General features: G+C 31.2%; 1 protein-coding gene across 1 annotated transcript in view; it reads right to left on the minus strand.

Moving 5' to 3' along the window:
- LOC129807113 (teneurin-a) overlaps positions 1–15,647 on the minus strand; it is a 232,326-nt gene that overhangs the window by 61,272 nt on the left and 155,407 nt on the right. Inside the window, exon 12 of the mRNA XM_055856153.1 lies at positions 5,019–5,138. Within this exon, the coding sequence (XP_055712128.1) occupies positions 5,019–5,138 (120 nt within the window). The remainder of the gene's footprint in view (positions 1–5,018; positions 5,139–15,647) is intronic.

Genomic DNA, 15,647 nt, shown 5'->3' on the forward strand with positions numbered 1-15,647 from the left:
AACGTAGTTCTTAAAGTTCTAAAAACAGAAATCACATATTTAGTAAAATTAGGTAAAACTATGCCATTTTTTTAACCCTATATAATTGCTGGAACTGCTCAATCTTCTGAAAATCTTGTTAGGGCCCAAATAGACTCAGGCTGATCCTCGATAATATTTAATCTGTAAAATTTTGCAGTGAAAATTTATTCGAAACTGTTATACAATTATGGCTTAGTATTATTGATTAGAGGTTCTTTGCTTATTTTTTTGCTTAATCTTTTATTGCCAAATTTTATGGGATAAATATTCTCGAGGATCAGCGTTAGTTTCAGCCCTAAAGGCCTAAATAGACTCAGGCTGATCCTCGAGAATATTTAGCCTGTAAAATTCCGCAGTGAAGATTCATCCCAAACTGTCATACATTGTGAACTTAGGATCATCAATTAGAACTCCTTTGCATAAAATTCATTTACCGGATCTTTTTCTACCAGATTTTCTATGCTAAATATTCTCGAGGATCAGCCTGAGTCTATTTGGGCCCTAAGGCTTGTGAATAAGAACGCTTAAGAAAATTGACAGGCCCTTTTGGGAAATTGTGACCAACATGAGAAAATGTGTGAGCATATGGGGGATATTATTTAAAAGAGTGTAAGGAGGAAGAATGAACATGGTCAGACACGGTGGCTTGCAATTGTTTGCTTGACTTTACGTCTCAGTCCTGGGAATTGGTCTGAGGATGTGGTTTACGGATGGCGACATTGCCAGAAGGACTTATATTTTCTAAACTCATCCCCAGACGGAAACTACTTACATGAATTTGTATTTTAGATACAATATGTATGGCGATAATAGTAAGTATTTTACGGATTTAACCCCATGCCCTCGTGTTCAAGCTTTTTCCCTCATATACAAAACCCCTATCTAAACGACACATGTGAAGAGATTAAAGTCACATTGTGCATTCTCTCTTTCAGCATCCCCGAACTCTATGAGATTATTTTTGGTATTTGAAGGTGAAATTCTATGTCAGTTGAGTATAAAATAATAACCTCCACATTAACTACTTACATAGAGATTTCTGAATAGGTATTCCCCCTACACTCCTGGTCTACAATGCCCGAAAACAGGGCATCTCTCACATGCGATTTGAGTAACGTTATTAAGTAGAATAGGAGAGAGTATGGGATAAATCTTTTAAATATGGGGGATTATATGATGAGGATACGGGTATGAAAATATTACATAAGTCAGAAATTGCGATAAGAATCAACACTAAACTGTGTGTTCTACGTTATATAAAATTAGAATTAACTTTTGGATTAAGGCTCTATGCTTCTCATTCTTCTTATCCTCTGTACCATTTCCATCCATTGACCAGTACACAATAGGGGTTTGGCTTTTCTCGATTCACTCAAATCATGATCAAATTGATATCAACGCTCTATTTAAGAGCCTTTTTTTCAGGTGGCATTAGATAAAACCTGTAGATAGACTTTTCATCCTCAAAATGTTGTATTCATTTTCTTCTCAGAAAATTCTGTCTGAACTCTGACAGAACTATCATGGCCAATAGAGAATCATTTTTCTAAGAGATTTTTCTGGATTTGTCAAAATATTGATATGTCTCTGAAGAGACACACAGGGATAAGACTTAAGGAGCACTTTACTTTTCTCGTACATGAATTTACAATGTTGTTGAAGAGAAAGAAATGTCTTTTGAGGAAAAATAAATCCAAGAAAAGTAAACTAAATAGTTTTTCTTTCACAAGAAAATCTTCAAAAAATGGAAAGTATACTATCCTCTTTGAACTTCGTCTCTTACCGCTTCATTTTAGTTTGAAAACACTTTTTTAATCCAGATGAGAAAGCAGGGAAATAGGAGAATTACTAGGGTATAAATTCGTGTCTGACTTCTTTTTCTCTGACTGAGAGCTGGAGGTAAAACTATTACAGATAGTGATTTGGAGCTTTTGAATGACGCCTCAATAAGTTGAATTTTTCATTCTTAATAAAAGCCATCTAACCATCTTAATCGATATTAAATCGATACTAAACTTATGATTCCTCACTCATTATTTAAGAATATTTCGAAAGAATATTTTTTTTTTATATTCTGGTATATTTTAGAGGTTGTCTACAATTAGGTGGACATTTATTCTAGTATCGTGAGATATTCCTTCTTATGTTTTTTTTAAATATGCCAGAATGCACTTAAATGATTTGTAATAAAGGTTTTTTTCGATTTTATATATTAAATATGCTGTACAGAGCGTATTTTTCAAACCGTTTTGCTAAAATATGAATTTATTTGAAAGGTCTTGATGAAATCCTTAGAAAATCTTAACTATTCTTAACTGAATATCGGTAATGCAACTTTTCAAATTCACTTTGGAAACAATATATTAATAGGTTTAAAAATCCATTGCAATCCATTTACACACCGATAGAGGAAAAACTTTACGATATGGAAAACTCCTTTGCATCAAGCTCAAGCTTTATAACACGATTCTTATTTTTTCAGGGCCAGTACCTCCGTACATACCTGATCTTCAGCCGAGATACATATTAGCGTATTTCAATCGATATTATGATTAAACTACATTTACATCGGTTTTACACAAAGCCATCCCTCGGTTTAATTCGTAGACCTGTATTAGAGCTTAGAGCAAGAATACTACACATTTTCTTTAAGAAAGTTAAGAGAAAGAAATTCGAATATTCGAGTAGGGTAAAGTGAGGAAATTTGGAATAATTTTTCAATTTAAAATTTAGAGATTTCATTCACTGCTTGAGATGGGCATGAAGAAAGAAAAGATCACGAAGAAGTACAAGCCCAATTCAAGTCCATCTATAGCAGTGAGGACATCTCAAAATTTAAAATTGTAAAAAGAATCAAAAATAAGGAAAAGCGCGCTAACTTCGGAATTTAAATGAATTTAAATTGTTTTAAATGAATTTAGCCATTCCTGTTTTATATTTTAATAGCTATCCCAATGCCTCTAATTTCCAGAAAAAGCTATGGGTGAAATACATAACATAAAAAAAAATTTTCCGAAACTTGAGTCAGAGAAATCGTCAGAAGAATGGAAAGCTCTTAGAAAACTCATCAACTTTTTGCAGAGCTTTCGGTTCAGTCACGAAGCCTTCAACATTATGCATCATCATCATTATTATTTTCTGTATTAGGGTCATGGGCTTAGGACATCTAGATTGGCACCCCACGCCTGCCGATCCTCCGCCACTGTCAGGAAGGTAATCACGATCAACCCTAAGGCGACTTCAGGCAAGATCCTGAATTTGATTCAGCTACCTTGTCCTAGGTCTGCCCCGAGGTCGACACCTCCTCACAATGGCTTGCATAACTTTTCTGGGGAATGCTTGAATATGATCATACCATCGAAGTTGTGATCCCTCAAGAAGCAACTACTCGACTTTTAGTTCCTCACGAACGGCCACGTTCCTCACACGATTTCGACGAGTGACTCCCTTACCCGTCCGGAGGTACCTCATCTCGGCAGTTTGTATTCGCAATCTTATACTTTCGGTTATTACCCAAATCTCATGACCATAATTGAGAATAGGAATGAACACAGCCCTTCGCCATTATTCCTGTCTTTATATTGTTTTCTAATGCCCTAGAGTCGAGAGACGACTTAGTGGAAAATGATGAAAATGTACTTTAATCATAATTTCGAATATAATTACGCTAATCCGTCTCTCGGCTAATCCTCAGATCTGTCGAGACCCTAAGACTTGTTCATTATTGGGTTAGGATTGTTGCAGGATAACATGGATGTAGGTGACTTTGCCCCTTGTTCGTAAGCATTTTTTTTTTAATTTTAAAGCTTAAGGATGAACTATCTACCACGTCCGATCGGTAAAGTCCATTATTAAATAGTAGAATTAAAATAAAGTTCACGAACAGTATTTGACAAGATCACGCCCGTAGGTCAAAGTCACCTGCATCTACGGTATCCTACAACAATCCTATCCTGACCTAATATAATGGATAATGGACAAGTTTTAGAGAACATTATATAGACATGAATAATATTGAAGGCTTCGCGACTGAGTCCAAAGCTCTGAAAAAAGTTGGAGAGCTTCCCTGAGTGCTTTCCATTCTCTTAGTAATTTTAAATTAAAGAATTATTTCCTAATAACGGACATAATTGTTATGTAAAATAGCTTTCATTGTGTAGAATCAGGTCTCACTACCTGTCCACCCGAATTCCTCTGTACATCATTATAGGCAGTAATGAATCTCTTTTATTTAGCAAACGAATTAGTTAAACTAAAAGAGGAAGTAGGACAAGTGGACCTACATTTATAACAATCTTATTGATGTCTTATAAATTTATTTTAACAAAATTAAATGAGCTTAGTTCATTATATTTTTAAAATTTACGCAATGTTGTGGAAAATGAATCCTAATAGTATGTGTATGAAATACTCGAAGCGGTGTGATATAATACATTGAATGGGAGTAATAAATTAATAGTGTTTTTAGTTAGATTTTTTGTGAGTTATCAACAGCTCCGCAGAATCCCATGGGGAAGCTGGGAAAAAAGGCGCTACATAGAACACGATGAAAGATATTGAGTAATTTAACTCGTGCACATTGTGCACTGTATGTGTAATCATAGCTAAAAATTCTCCCTCAAGAGATAAACCAAATATTTGGGGAAGTTTTTCCATTGTGCTCCTCTGACGGTATCCACAATACCGTGGTAAAATGCACACCGTTTGGGAGGCAAGGTGAAAAAAAGGCGGTGTAGATGACGTATTTCACTACAAAAGACTTCTCATATGCAGAAATTCCCAGGAAATATCGCTTTGATGGCAATCACTGTGATCGGTATTTGTAGTCAAAAAAAATTTTTGAGGATTTGTAGAGCATTTTTTGTTGTCAAAATGGCTTTAGAGGTGAAAATTGGAAAGTTGACAGGTGGATTTCCTTTTTGGATTTCTTTTTTATCATGAACATACTAAAAACTTCCATTAATGATTAATAAATTATTAACTGGTTGAGTACTTACCATCCTCCTTGTCTTGTGAGTGTGAATCCAAATCTCGAGTCTCTGTCCACAGAGACACGAATCCCCACAATTCCGAGTCCCTGGGGTGTGACAACTTGTCCTCGCATCACAGACACTCGACTACATTTCATGTGTTATGTTTGAGACAGTGTTATGGAAAATAAGAAATAAGAAAGGAAAACATAAAAATAAGTTTGATTCATATCATCGTCACGTGTGAGTTTTGCTTCTCTTCCACATCTCTTTTTTTTTACTATAAATATTTTATACAGCATATGTGGAATATATGTACATAATACAAATAAAATGAAAATAAAACTATGATGACTTATTTCTGTACATCATAACTGTTAGTTTGCGAATTAGTTTGTTAGTAAGAAAAATGCCAATAAAAATTTTCTTCAGCACAATTTTTTTTCTTGCTTTTCTTATATTGCAATCAATTTATTTTCGAACTTTTTTCCTTATAAAACTTTTGGGGTGCTTCTTCACTCTAGAACAAATTTAATAAATGCAAACTGCACTGAGATTTTAAAGAAAATAAAAGAAAAAAAATTATAAAGCTCATGAAAAAAGCACAGAAATATTCTAGTGTTGGTCGTCACTTCAAAAATATATGATTTCTTTTTTTTATGATTCCAGGGCATAAAGAAAAATCCAAATAGTATAAAGAATGCTTTAGGGAAACTTCTTTAAAATTTTAGTTCAATAAAAAATTTTAATAAATCGAAAGATTAGATTTTTCGATTTTATGAAATTAAATCTTTGATCCCTTAAAAAATTAAGAGTATAGCGTTTTCCGGTTGGCTCAAGCTTAGAAGGCATTAAAGCTCGAACCAATCATGGAACGTGATGGAAGTAAAATATTTGATTGCATAAAATATGTTAGCTTCTTTGTCTTCTCTGATTGGCTGGAGCTTGAAAGCATTCAAAGCTTCAGCCAATCAGAGAAAGTCTTGAAACTATACTTCAAATTTAAGTTGAGAAGAGATTCAGAAAGTTCAGACACTCTTAATTAAATATTACCATTTATAAATTGAAATAGACAAAAATGATGAGTTTATCAAGACGATAAGCATGAAGCTTCTATATTTGTATTATAAAACTTTGGTTTAACTAACTTAGTTTAGCCACAATAGAGATGAAAATATAAAAATTTGTTATGAAAATTCTAGAAAACTTTTTAAATTATCGCAACAAAATATTTGTATCTCGTTAAATGTGTTATGCAAATATTTGTGGAATTTCTCATAACTGAGCGATCATTGCGAGCACTTGTAATTAGGGGAAAGTACTCAACTCATGCTTTGCACGGTGTCAAGCTTCATAATGACCAAATTTTTCCTATGTTTTTCAATAAATGCAACTCATAGCAGCCCAATTTTATAAACTAAGGGACAGTGTCCTATTTTTAAAATATATTGCAGAGTCAAAGGAGAAATAGTTATTATGAAGCTTGGGACCGTGGAAACCATAAGAACTTTCCCCTATTATATTATTTCAAAAAGCTTTTGAAATTGGGCATAAATAAGCAAGATGGATAAAAGATATCTTTTATTTATGATAAATAGTCAAATATTTATAAAAAAGGAATTATGTATTCATTATGGAACAGAAATGACAAGAACAGTGAGCACAGTAATTTTTGTTATGTAAACATGTTTTTGACATTTCAATGAGAGTGAATGAAACAGAGATCTAGTTATCTCGTTTTCTCTCATAGGAAATTTTAAAAACATATTTACAAACAAAAGTTATTGTGCGTTGAGCATTATGCCCAACGCACAACAACTTTTGTTTGTAAACATGTTTTCAAAATTACCTATGAGAGTGAGCGAGATGACTAGATCTAGATCTCAATCACTCTCATTGAAATGTCAAAAACATGTTTACTAAACAAAAGTTATTGTGTGTTAGGCATTACGCTTAACAAAACTTATTGTGCGCTGGCCATTATGCTTAACGCCTGATAACTTTCGTTTGTAAATATGTTTGTGACATTTCAGAAAAAGTGAATGAAATCTACATCTAGTCATCTCTTTCACTCTCATAGACAGCTTTGAAACAACTTACACGCGAAACGACTAGAATTATATTTCGATCTCACTTCAAATGCCAAAAAAACGTGTTTACTAAACATGTTTTTTGACATATCATTTTGTTTTGCTCTTATTGCCCAAAGCAGAATATCTTTTATTTTCTAAACAAAATAGAAGCAATTGTGCGTGGCCCATTTTACGAGTTATCTTGTTCTGAATAACTGTCTTGTCAATTTAATTGGAATAATTGATCTATTTCAATTCTTTTCACTTACTTAAAAAATAAGAAAATAAATATTTAGACAATAAAATTTATTTTTGAACCTCTCAATGAACAAATAAACTATGAAATTTGTTCGGGAAATATTTTATCAAAAGAACCCATGTAAAAGAGCTAGATGACTAGAACGAGGTCTCTTATGCCTTACTCAAGTCCCAAATAAATGTTTACATAACAAAAGCTCTTGTACGTTGCTCATAAGATTTGTCTATCTCAATATTGAAGTTGTACAATGAAGATCTGTTTTTGTTTATTTTAAAATATTTTCAATATGCAAAAATCTGTTTTATTTTGTAAAAAGTATCTCGTTATTTTGTTTAAAAGTATTTCAAGGCTCTAATTTTTATTTATTTATTTATTTATTTTATAGTTACTATGCTATTTTTATTTTTCAGCATAGGTCCTTTTCAATTTTCTTAAAACAATTGCTATAGTGATATGCCCCTATGGATGAACTAGAATACATGAATTTATCTCCGAAAAATCTTTCCAATTCATTCAAAGAAGTGACGAAAACACTCGCTCTAAATGAAAAATCCTGACATGAAAGAAATAATCACAAAAAGTACTTTACAAAATTAAAAAAAAAAAGTAACCCATGGTGGATGCTTATGATGTGCCAAGAGTTTAGAGAAATTGTGCAGAGAAAAACGCAAAATGGGTATGAAACTCAATGTACAAAATGTCAAACAGAAGAGATGAAGTGCATTTTCAGGTAATTTTCCAGTATGTTCTAATTGACTTGAGTGAATTTTCATTAATTAGAACATCAATCTCAGAATTTCACAGAAATTGTGGTACATGTGGGAATTGCTTGTACTGAAATAAATTGGATTTCTTCTTTTTTTTCAAATAAGTTTTCCCCTCAAGGTTTCTTATTTGATGATATATTTTATTATTTGTGGCTTTTATAGAGCATCGCCTTGGACATTTTCTCTTTGGGAAAGCTTCTTTGAAGCACTTTTTTTTCCATTGAAAGAAAATACGAAGAAAAATGTGAAGTTCTGAGAAACTAAAAAATTACCAAAATGCTTTTTAATTTACGTCCCATTCTATGTGATTTTATTGATTAATAGACAAAGGGTAATTTTCTAAGTTTATTTACAAGGAAAATCGGGGATTTTCCTGGTCTAGTACTTAAGCGAAGTCATTGTCTTTGTACAAAAATAAAAGAACTGCTGTCAAGGCATGCAGGTTAAATAAGGTTTGGTCAAAAATGTACAGAGGCAACAAAAAATTTTATCACACCTTTAGCTCATATTTAAAAAAAAATTGTTAGTTTATATAATACATTTTAAACGTCTCTAGAGGTTGTTTAGACTAAAAGAATCCTTTTGCATTTTTTTCAATCTATTGAAAAATATTGTTTAGTGTTGGAGATGCAAGTGCAATATTTTTTTTATATTTTTTTTTAGCATGAGGATGATTTGTTGATTTTTTGTCTGTTATTTCAAATAAAAAAAAATTACACGTGATTTATAAATATTTATCATGCATATATTCCTTTTATATCTCTTTTTTTTTTTTAAATAGTAATGGGATATCTGGCGGAGTTTCCTATGTCTCTTTTTTATTACCCCTGTGGGAATTATTACTCTCTTAATTTTAGTGTAAGAATAAGTCTTTTTTACGATAATATAACGAGCATATTCATAAAATTACGTTTATAGGTCATAGCTATACTTGTATTTACATTTTTTTTAACCCGATTACGAATAATAAAAAATATGAAAAATAAGAAGTAAAACCTGCTAAATTACATGGTGTTTCTTCAAATTGTGGTTTGCTTCCTCCACCAAGTAAAGTCCATTGAATGGCAAATATCCATGAAATGCCTTCCTTACTGTCAAGGTATTTCAACTGCATACACGTGGGTTTGTTGTTTTTATTAGGAAAATATTTTTACAATTCAAGTACTGTGCAGATTTTCTATATTTAATGGACAAAATTAAACATGTGACTCGATAATTTAATTATAATACTCTCAAGTACGCAGAAAACATCTTTAAATCTCTTCAGAAACCGGTGTCAAAGCCGGTAGCAGATGTAGTTTTGTTGACTGAAAAACGTTTTAGTTCAAAATCTAAAACATTAAATCAATTGGGAAAGGTGGTCTGTTTCCGAATAATGTACTTTTTTTTATTTTTCTTAAGCTACAATTTTATTTTGTAAAAAGAATAGAAGATTTATTTGGGAAAAGAAAAAAATGCAATAGGGGAAACTGGGGCAGTAGTAAACACGTAGTAGTTGTACTGCGATTTTTCAAATTGCAATGGTACCTATATGAATTATTAAATACTGAAGAAATGGTCGACATAAGTAGTGTTTACACGAAAATCAGTATTCAAAATTACCTGATACTGCTTACAATTTTAGGCCAGTAACTAATAGGATTAGGAAAGTAAACTTTTTTTTTGATAAACAAACAATCAAAAATGCTTGCAGAAAATTCTTAGTGGTCAGTCATTGTCAGTAATTTTTCTTCTGTAAAAATAATTTTTCAAAAATTATTTATTTTATACAGCTGACAAAATTTGTTTGTGACTTTCATTGAACTTAAAGCTACAAATAATGAGTGTTTAAGAAATGGTTCCTTTGAGAATTTTATTCGACAAATAAATTTTAAAACGAAGCAGTAAAAAAACCGGTCCCTTAAGAATTTCAATAAATTCGGTAGTTAAAATGCATTTTGGCTGAATTCTAGATTGATTTAATTAGTAAATGGGGACATTTTTACCGGCTAAAAGAGCAAATTTAGATTACTTTATTATTATTAATAATTATTAATATTAATAATGAATAAATGTTCAATAGCGGACAATATCCTCTAAAATATTTGTTTATTTTAGGGAAATGGATAACCTGATTTTCTTTAAAACAGTAAACACGTGTAATTAAACATTTATTAAAAAAATATTCTCATCATGTTCTTTGATTGGTTAAACGCTTAAACATTTATAACAGTTAAAGCTTTCAAAGCTTCTGCCATTTACAGAATGCGATGAATCTTAAACTACGACATAAATAATATTTTATGCTTTATTCATATATGAGATTAAATATTTAATATGATTAAATATTTGAATTTTATTGAGTTTTGGGATATTCTCCGAATATTGAATGCTTTGGAGCTCTAGTCAGTCAGAGAATGCCATTGAATTAGATTATATATCTAATAGAATTAAATATTTAATTACTATTATTCAATACTTATGCATATGCTGTCATTAAAATTTTTAAATAGAAATTTCATATGTCTGATAATAAAAAAGAATCTGGATAATGCTCTAATAAAATATCCGTTCATATAATGTTCGAGGATTGAGAAGCAAAAGCTCTTTTTTTAAAGTTATTTAAAAAATAAATTATTCATTTTTTTATAATTTTAAATGACCTTGTTTTAATGGATTAAATCAATACAATATTAATTTTTGATATAGTTCAACGTAAAGTTCTTTTCAAATTTCGTTAGCTATATTTGAAAAAAAAAACGCTTTTAGTAGGGGAAAGTGCCCATGTTTCATACGATCCCAAGCTTTGTAATGACTAAATTTTTCCTATGTTTCTGAATAAACGTGGCACCGCAATGTATTTCAAAAATTGGGAATTTTCTCTAGTTTAAAAAAAAATGCGTGAGTGAATTACATATATTAAAGAAACATAAGAAAAATTTCGTCATTATTAAGCTTGGACTCGTACGGAGCATGGGCATTTTCCCCTACAGTTCCTCAAATATGAATGACGGTTGAATTAGGAACGTAAAACTACAGGTCTAAAGTTATATTTCTTAACTTTGGGATAAGTGAATTTCATTGGGATAAGTGAATTCAGTTTTGTTTTTGATAATATTGTTCACAATGATAAAAAAACGTCAAATTATATACCCCTAAACTTTCATATTTGAGAAACTTGACTGTGTAATAATTAAATATATATTGCAATAGAATATTTTATTCTAGGGAGAAGTGGGGCGCCTTTGAATTGGGGTAGCTTTGAATTTGGGCTTCTTTCTTTCATTCATTCATTTTCAACCGCTTATCCCTATTGGGGTCGCGGGCCCATGACATCCAATCTAGCAGCCCACGTTTGTCGATCATCCGCCACTTCAGTGTAACATCAGGTTTGGTAGACCTACCACGACGACAACGGGCTTCTTTCTAATATTTTTTAAATGAAACTAGACCTTATTATAAAAGAACTTAGCTTATCAAAATTTATACCATTTGGGAAGTTAAATTACATCATGATAAGGCTTAATTTTATTTAAAAACAGGAGAAAGAAACCCAATTTCAAAGCTGCTTCACTTTAAAGGTGCCCCAATTTCCCCTAGCTCTGGGATCTGACGAAAATGTTAGTCGATCTCCATCTCTTCCTAAATACATCACAGTCCATTCTTCTTCAAAATTAAAAGAATATGTTTTTCTCCGAAGTTTTTTCGACTATGAAGTATGGTATGAGTATTTGCTTTGGCATGGTATGGCTATTGGTAAACGTATTTTTATGCGGTTCAATTTAGAAAAAAATTTTGCGAAATGTTTAATATCTTATTTCAACTATAACTGCTAATATCAATTTTACAATTTTCGTCTCATTTTTGTAGTACGATTTGGATTTATTACTCAAAGTATCAAAGTATATCTTTTCAGCATTGCAATTCTTACTCCAATTTTCCATTACCGCATTACCTTATCTCATGCTCGGTGGCACTAAGTGAAAATATTATAAGAAAATTGAAGAAATAAAACGAAAATTCGATAAACGGTGAGCAAAAAAAAACTGTAAGAGAAATTAATCGTACAGATTTTTTTGTTAACCGTTTATCGAATTTTTGTTTTATTTCCTCAATTTTCTTATATTATTTTCACCTAGTGCGACCGAGTATGAGATAAGGTAATATGGTAATCGAGAATTTGCGTAAGAAGAATTGCAATGAGAATGCGTAAATTAACGAAATACGGTGAGCATTTCACTGTCAATGTAATACTCCTTAAATGCCAAATTATATGTGGACAATACATTATCCCTTGCATTTATACAGAAAAATCTTATTTATTTATAAAAACTAAAGCTCTCTTTAAGAACATAGAAGTTCAAAATCAATATTTTCTAAAGTCTTCTGCCACTTGTATCAGAACATGGAGGTATAATAAGGAATACAAATGATTCTGTATACCTTCAAACTACCTTGCTCTCCGCAATCACATTTGAAATTGGAATTAAAATTGCGAAGAAAGAGGGAAAAGTTTGTACCAAGAATTGTGCTATAAGTGGGATAGAAATGCAGATGCTGAGAATATTCATAATATTATGGTGTGTATTGATTTTTTGGGTGGATGAAAATCTCAATTTCCCTTTTAGACATGCCTGCAAAACTTCAAAATTGCAGAGAGCAAAATGCGGTTTGAAGCTGACTGGGAAGGTGGTTTTTCTGTACACCACCAACTGGTACAAAATGATTTGACCATGTCCATTGGGTATGATCAAATTTTCTACCACATCAGTACTTGAGTACTCATCATCGTGTATCGCTATCAAAAGTTTTAAATCACTCTATGTCTGTCTCTCCGCCATATTTGAAATAATATTCAGATGATGTGCCCACATAAATTGTAATGCAGATGAAAGTTTTCATTCCTCCTCGTAAAGAGATTTTAATCAAGTCCCTCAGCACCAAAATCCCCCTTTTAACCCCTCAATCTAAAATGCAACCATCCAATTTTCTATTGGGAAGTCTCAAATGTGCTACTGAACCTGGACTATTCATGTGGCAATACCACAATTTCTCAAACATTTCAATAAGCTGTCTTCAAGCCATACCAAAGTACAGCAATTATAAATTCTGATATGAAGTAGTTTGAAGGTAGAAATAAGTAAATGGTAGTGGCTGATAAGTGGGCGGATATTTCTATTGGGGTCACTTCCGGGTTTATATGCACACATCTGGCACCCCCACTTAAGTTTATTACCCGCAATCGCAGGAATATCCTATGTACAATTCCACAATACTTCAAATATTCAATTAAAATTTTAGCACATGCATTCTACATGAGGAATTGTGCGAATGTAGGAAAGCTTGTTTATTCACACGTTTTGTCATCACTTTTCCCTGCCCTCTTCTCAACACTCAAAGAGCTTTTTATAGTGACAGGTAAAATATAGCTGGTAGAAACACGGCTTATGAAATAAACAGAAAAAAACTAATAAACACTAAAGCTTTATTTCTAAACTGCTAATTGACTAAAGCTACAGCTACATCTTTTTGAACATTATTTTACTCCTGGCTACTAAAAAATTATTGCGTTTCTTATAATAATCATTTTGTTACCTATGAAACAAATTGAATATGGTTTTTAACCCATTTTGTGAGGATTGATGTAACTTTATAAAAATCCATATTAAATTAAATATTTAATGCCATGAAATATTTTTTTGTATTATTTATTTTGATTGGCTAAGACTTAATTATGTGAGGATAATGTTCTTTTTAAAGAACTATTTTTCTCATTTTCTACCTATGACTAACGTTTAAAAACTAGAAGCAATTTTCGTAAAAAAATGACTTTTTAAAAAGAAATTCTGACGTTTCTGCCTACAAGGATAGAGGAAATTTTCTTTAAAAAGTATTTTTTTTTAGAGAAATTGCTCCTAGTATGTAGAGACCATAACACAAAAATCGATGATTCAGGTTTTTTACGATTCGTTATGGCTTGAATTTAGGGCAGAATAACATTGACAGTAAAATGTTCGCCGTAGCCTCACGAGCTTCACCGTATTTCGTTAATTTACGCGATTTCATTTCAATTATCCTTTTCATGACCTTATCTCATACTCGGTGGCACTAGGTAAAAATCATATAAGAAAATTGAAGAAAGAAAACGAAAATTCTATAAAAGTGAGCAAAAAGCTGTACGATTAATTTCTTTTACAGCTTTTTGGTCACCATTTATCGAATTTTCGTTTTATTTCTTCAATTTTCTTGGATTATTTTCACCTAATGCCACCGAGTATGAGATAAGGTAATACGGTAATCGAGAATTTGCATAAGAATTGCAATGAAAATGCGTAAATTAACGAAATACGGTGAGCATTTTACTGTCCATGTGATTCTGCCCTTATAATTGCTCAAGAGTTATTCGGATGAATTGAAATTTTTTAATCGACTCAAATTATCCACGAATGATTATGTAGTTATATCCTTAAATTTATATTGCGTTCAGCGCTTGGCCAGAGCTTGAAATAAACTTTGAAACTAAAATATTTTATAAATTTCCAGACTTATTTTTATTTTTGTTACATTGCATATTAAAAATTTTTTGAGGTTACCGAAATAAGGGTTGTTTTATGCGATATTCCGCTTCAGTTTTTAAGTTTTTCTTTAATTCTCTTAAAAAAAAGTCCTTAGCATGAGATAAGTGAAGCATGTATTGACACTGAAAGTTTGCTAGCTCCCCAAAGTAGTGTTTTTTTTGTTTTTGAAAATCATTTGCTGCTACTTAGTAACTATCTTTTGCAAAATATGCTGTATTAGTTACTAATGAAACTCATATTGTGGAAAATAATTTGTAAAAAAAACATTGAATAATTTTCAAAAAATCATTTTATTTTAGGGTGACAATCTCACATTCAGTGTTGATACATGCTTCATTAACCATTCATTAAAATTCGGAACGTATAAAAAGTTTTGAGACAAGAATCAATATAAAATTTAGTCAAACGTCGTTAAATTTATAATAAAAAATCGATATTTTTCAATTCAAGATTTTTTAGGTTTTTGTTATATTCATATTTCTAATAAAATCGTATTTCCTATTAAGTAATGTTGAGTTATTTCATACAAATCGGATAAAACTAAGCTACTCGAATTTAAAATTGATAATTTTTATTTTTTTAAAAAGATTTTCCCTCTACTACAAAAAGTATTTAAAATTTATTCAAATGATTTTATACCTTGAAAAAAAAAAGTTTTTTCAAACTAACAAGAAAAGTTTACCAAAAGGAAGTTGTTCCTTACAAAATATGGAGGAATTTTGTCAAATCAATGGCCAAATAAATGTTGTTAAGTTTCTCAAAAGGATATTTTTTTCTAAAATGTGACAAAAAGTTTTATCAAATTGATAAATAACAAAATTTTGACAAGATTAATTTGCCCACTGAACAAAACATTTTTTCAGAGTAGTGGATGAAGGGGCTAAAAAGCGCGCTACATTAAAAAAAGTTCTTTTTCGCATATTTCTAAAGAAAGCGAGTGAATTGATATTCACAATTTGTTTTGTCTATCTAAATGATATTACTTTAAATCCCGGCTTTCT

This window comes from Phlebotomus papatasi, chromosome 3 (assembly GCF_024763615.1).
Source record: "Phlebotomus papatasi isolate M1 chromosome 3, Ppap_2.1, whole genome shotgun sequence".
In the NCBI taxonomy this organism is placed as follows: Eukaryota; Metazoa; Arthropoda; class Insecta; order Diptera; family Psychodidae; genus Phlebotomus; species Phlebotomus papatasi.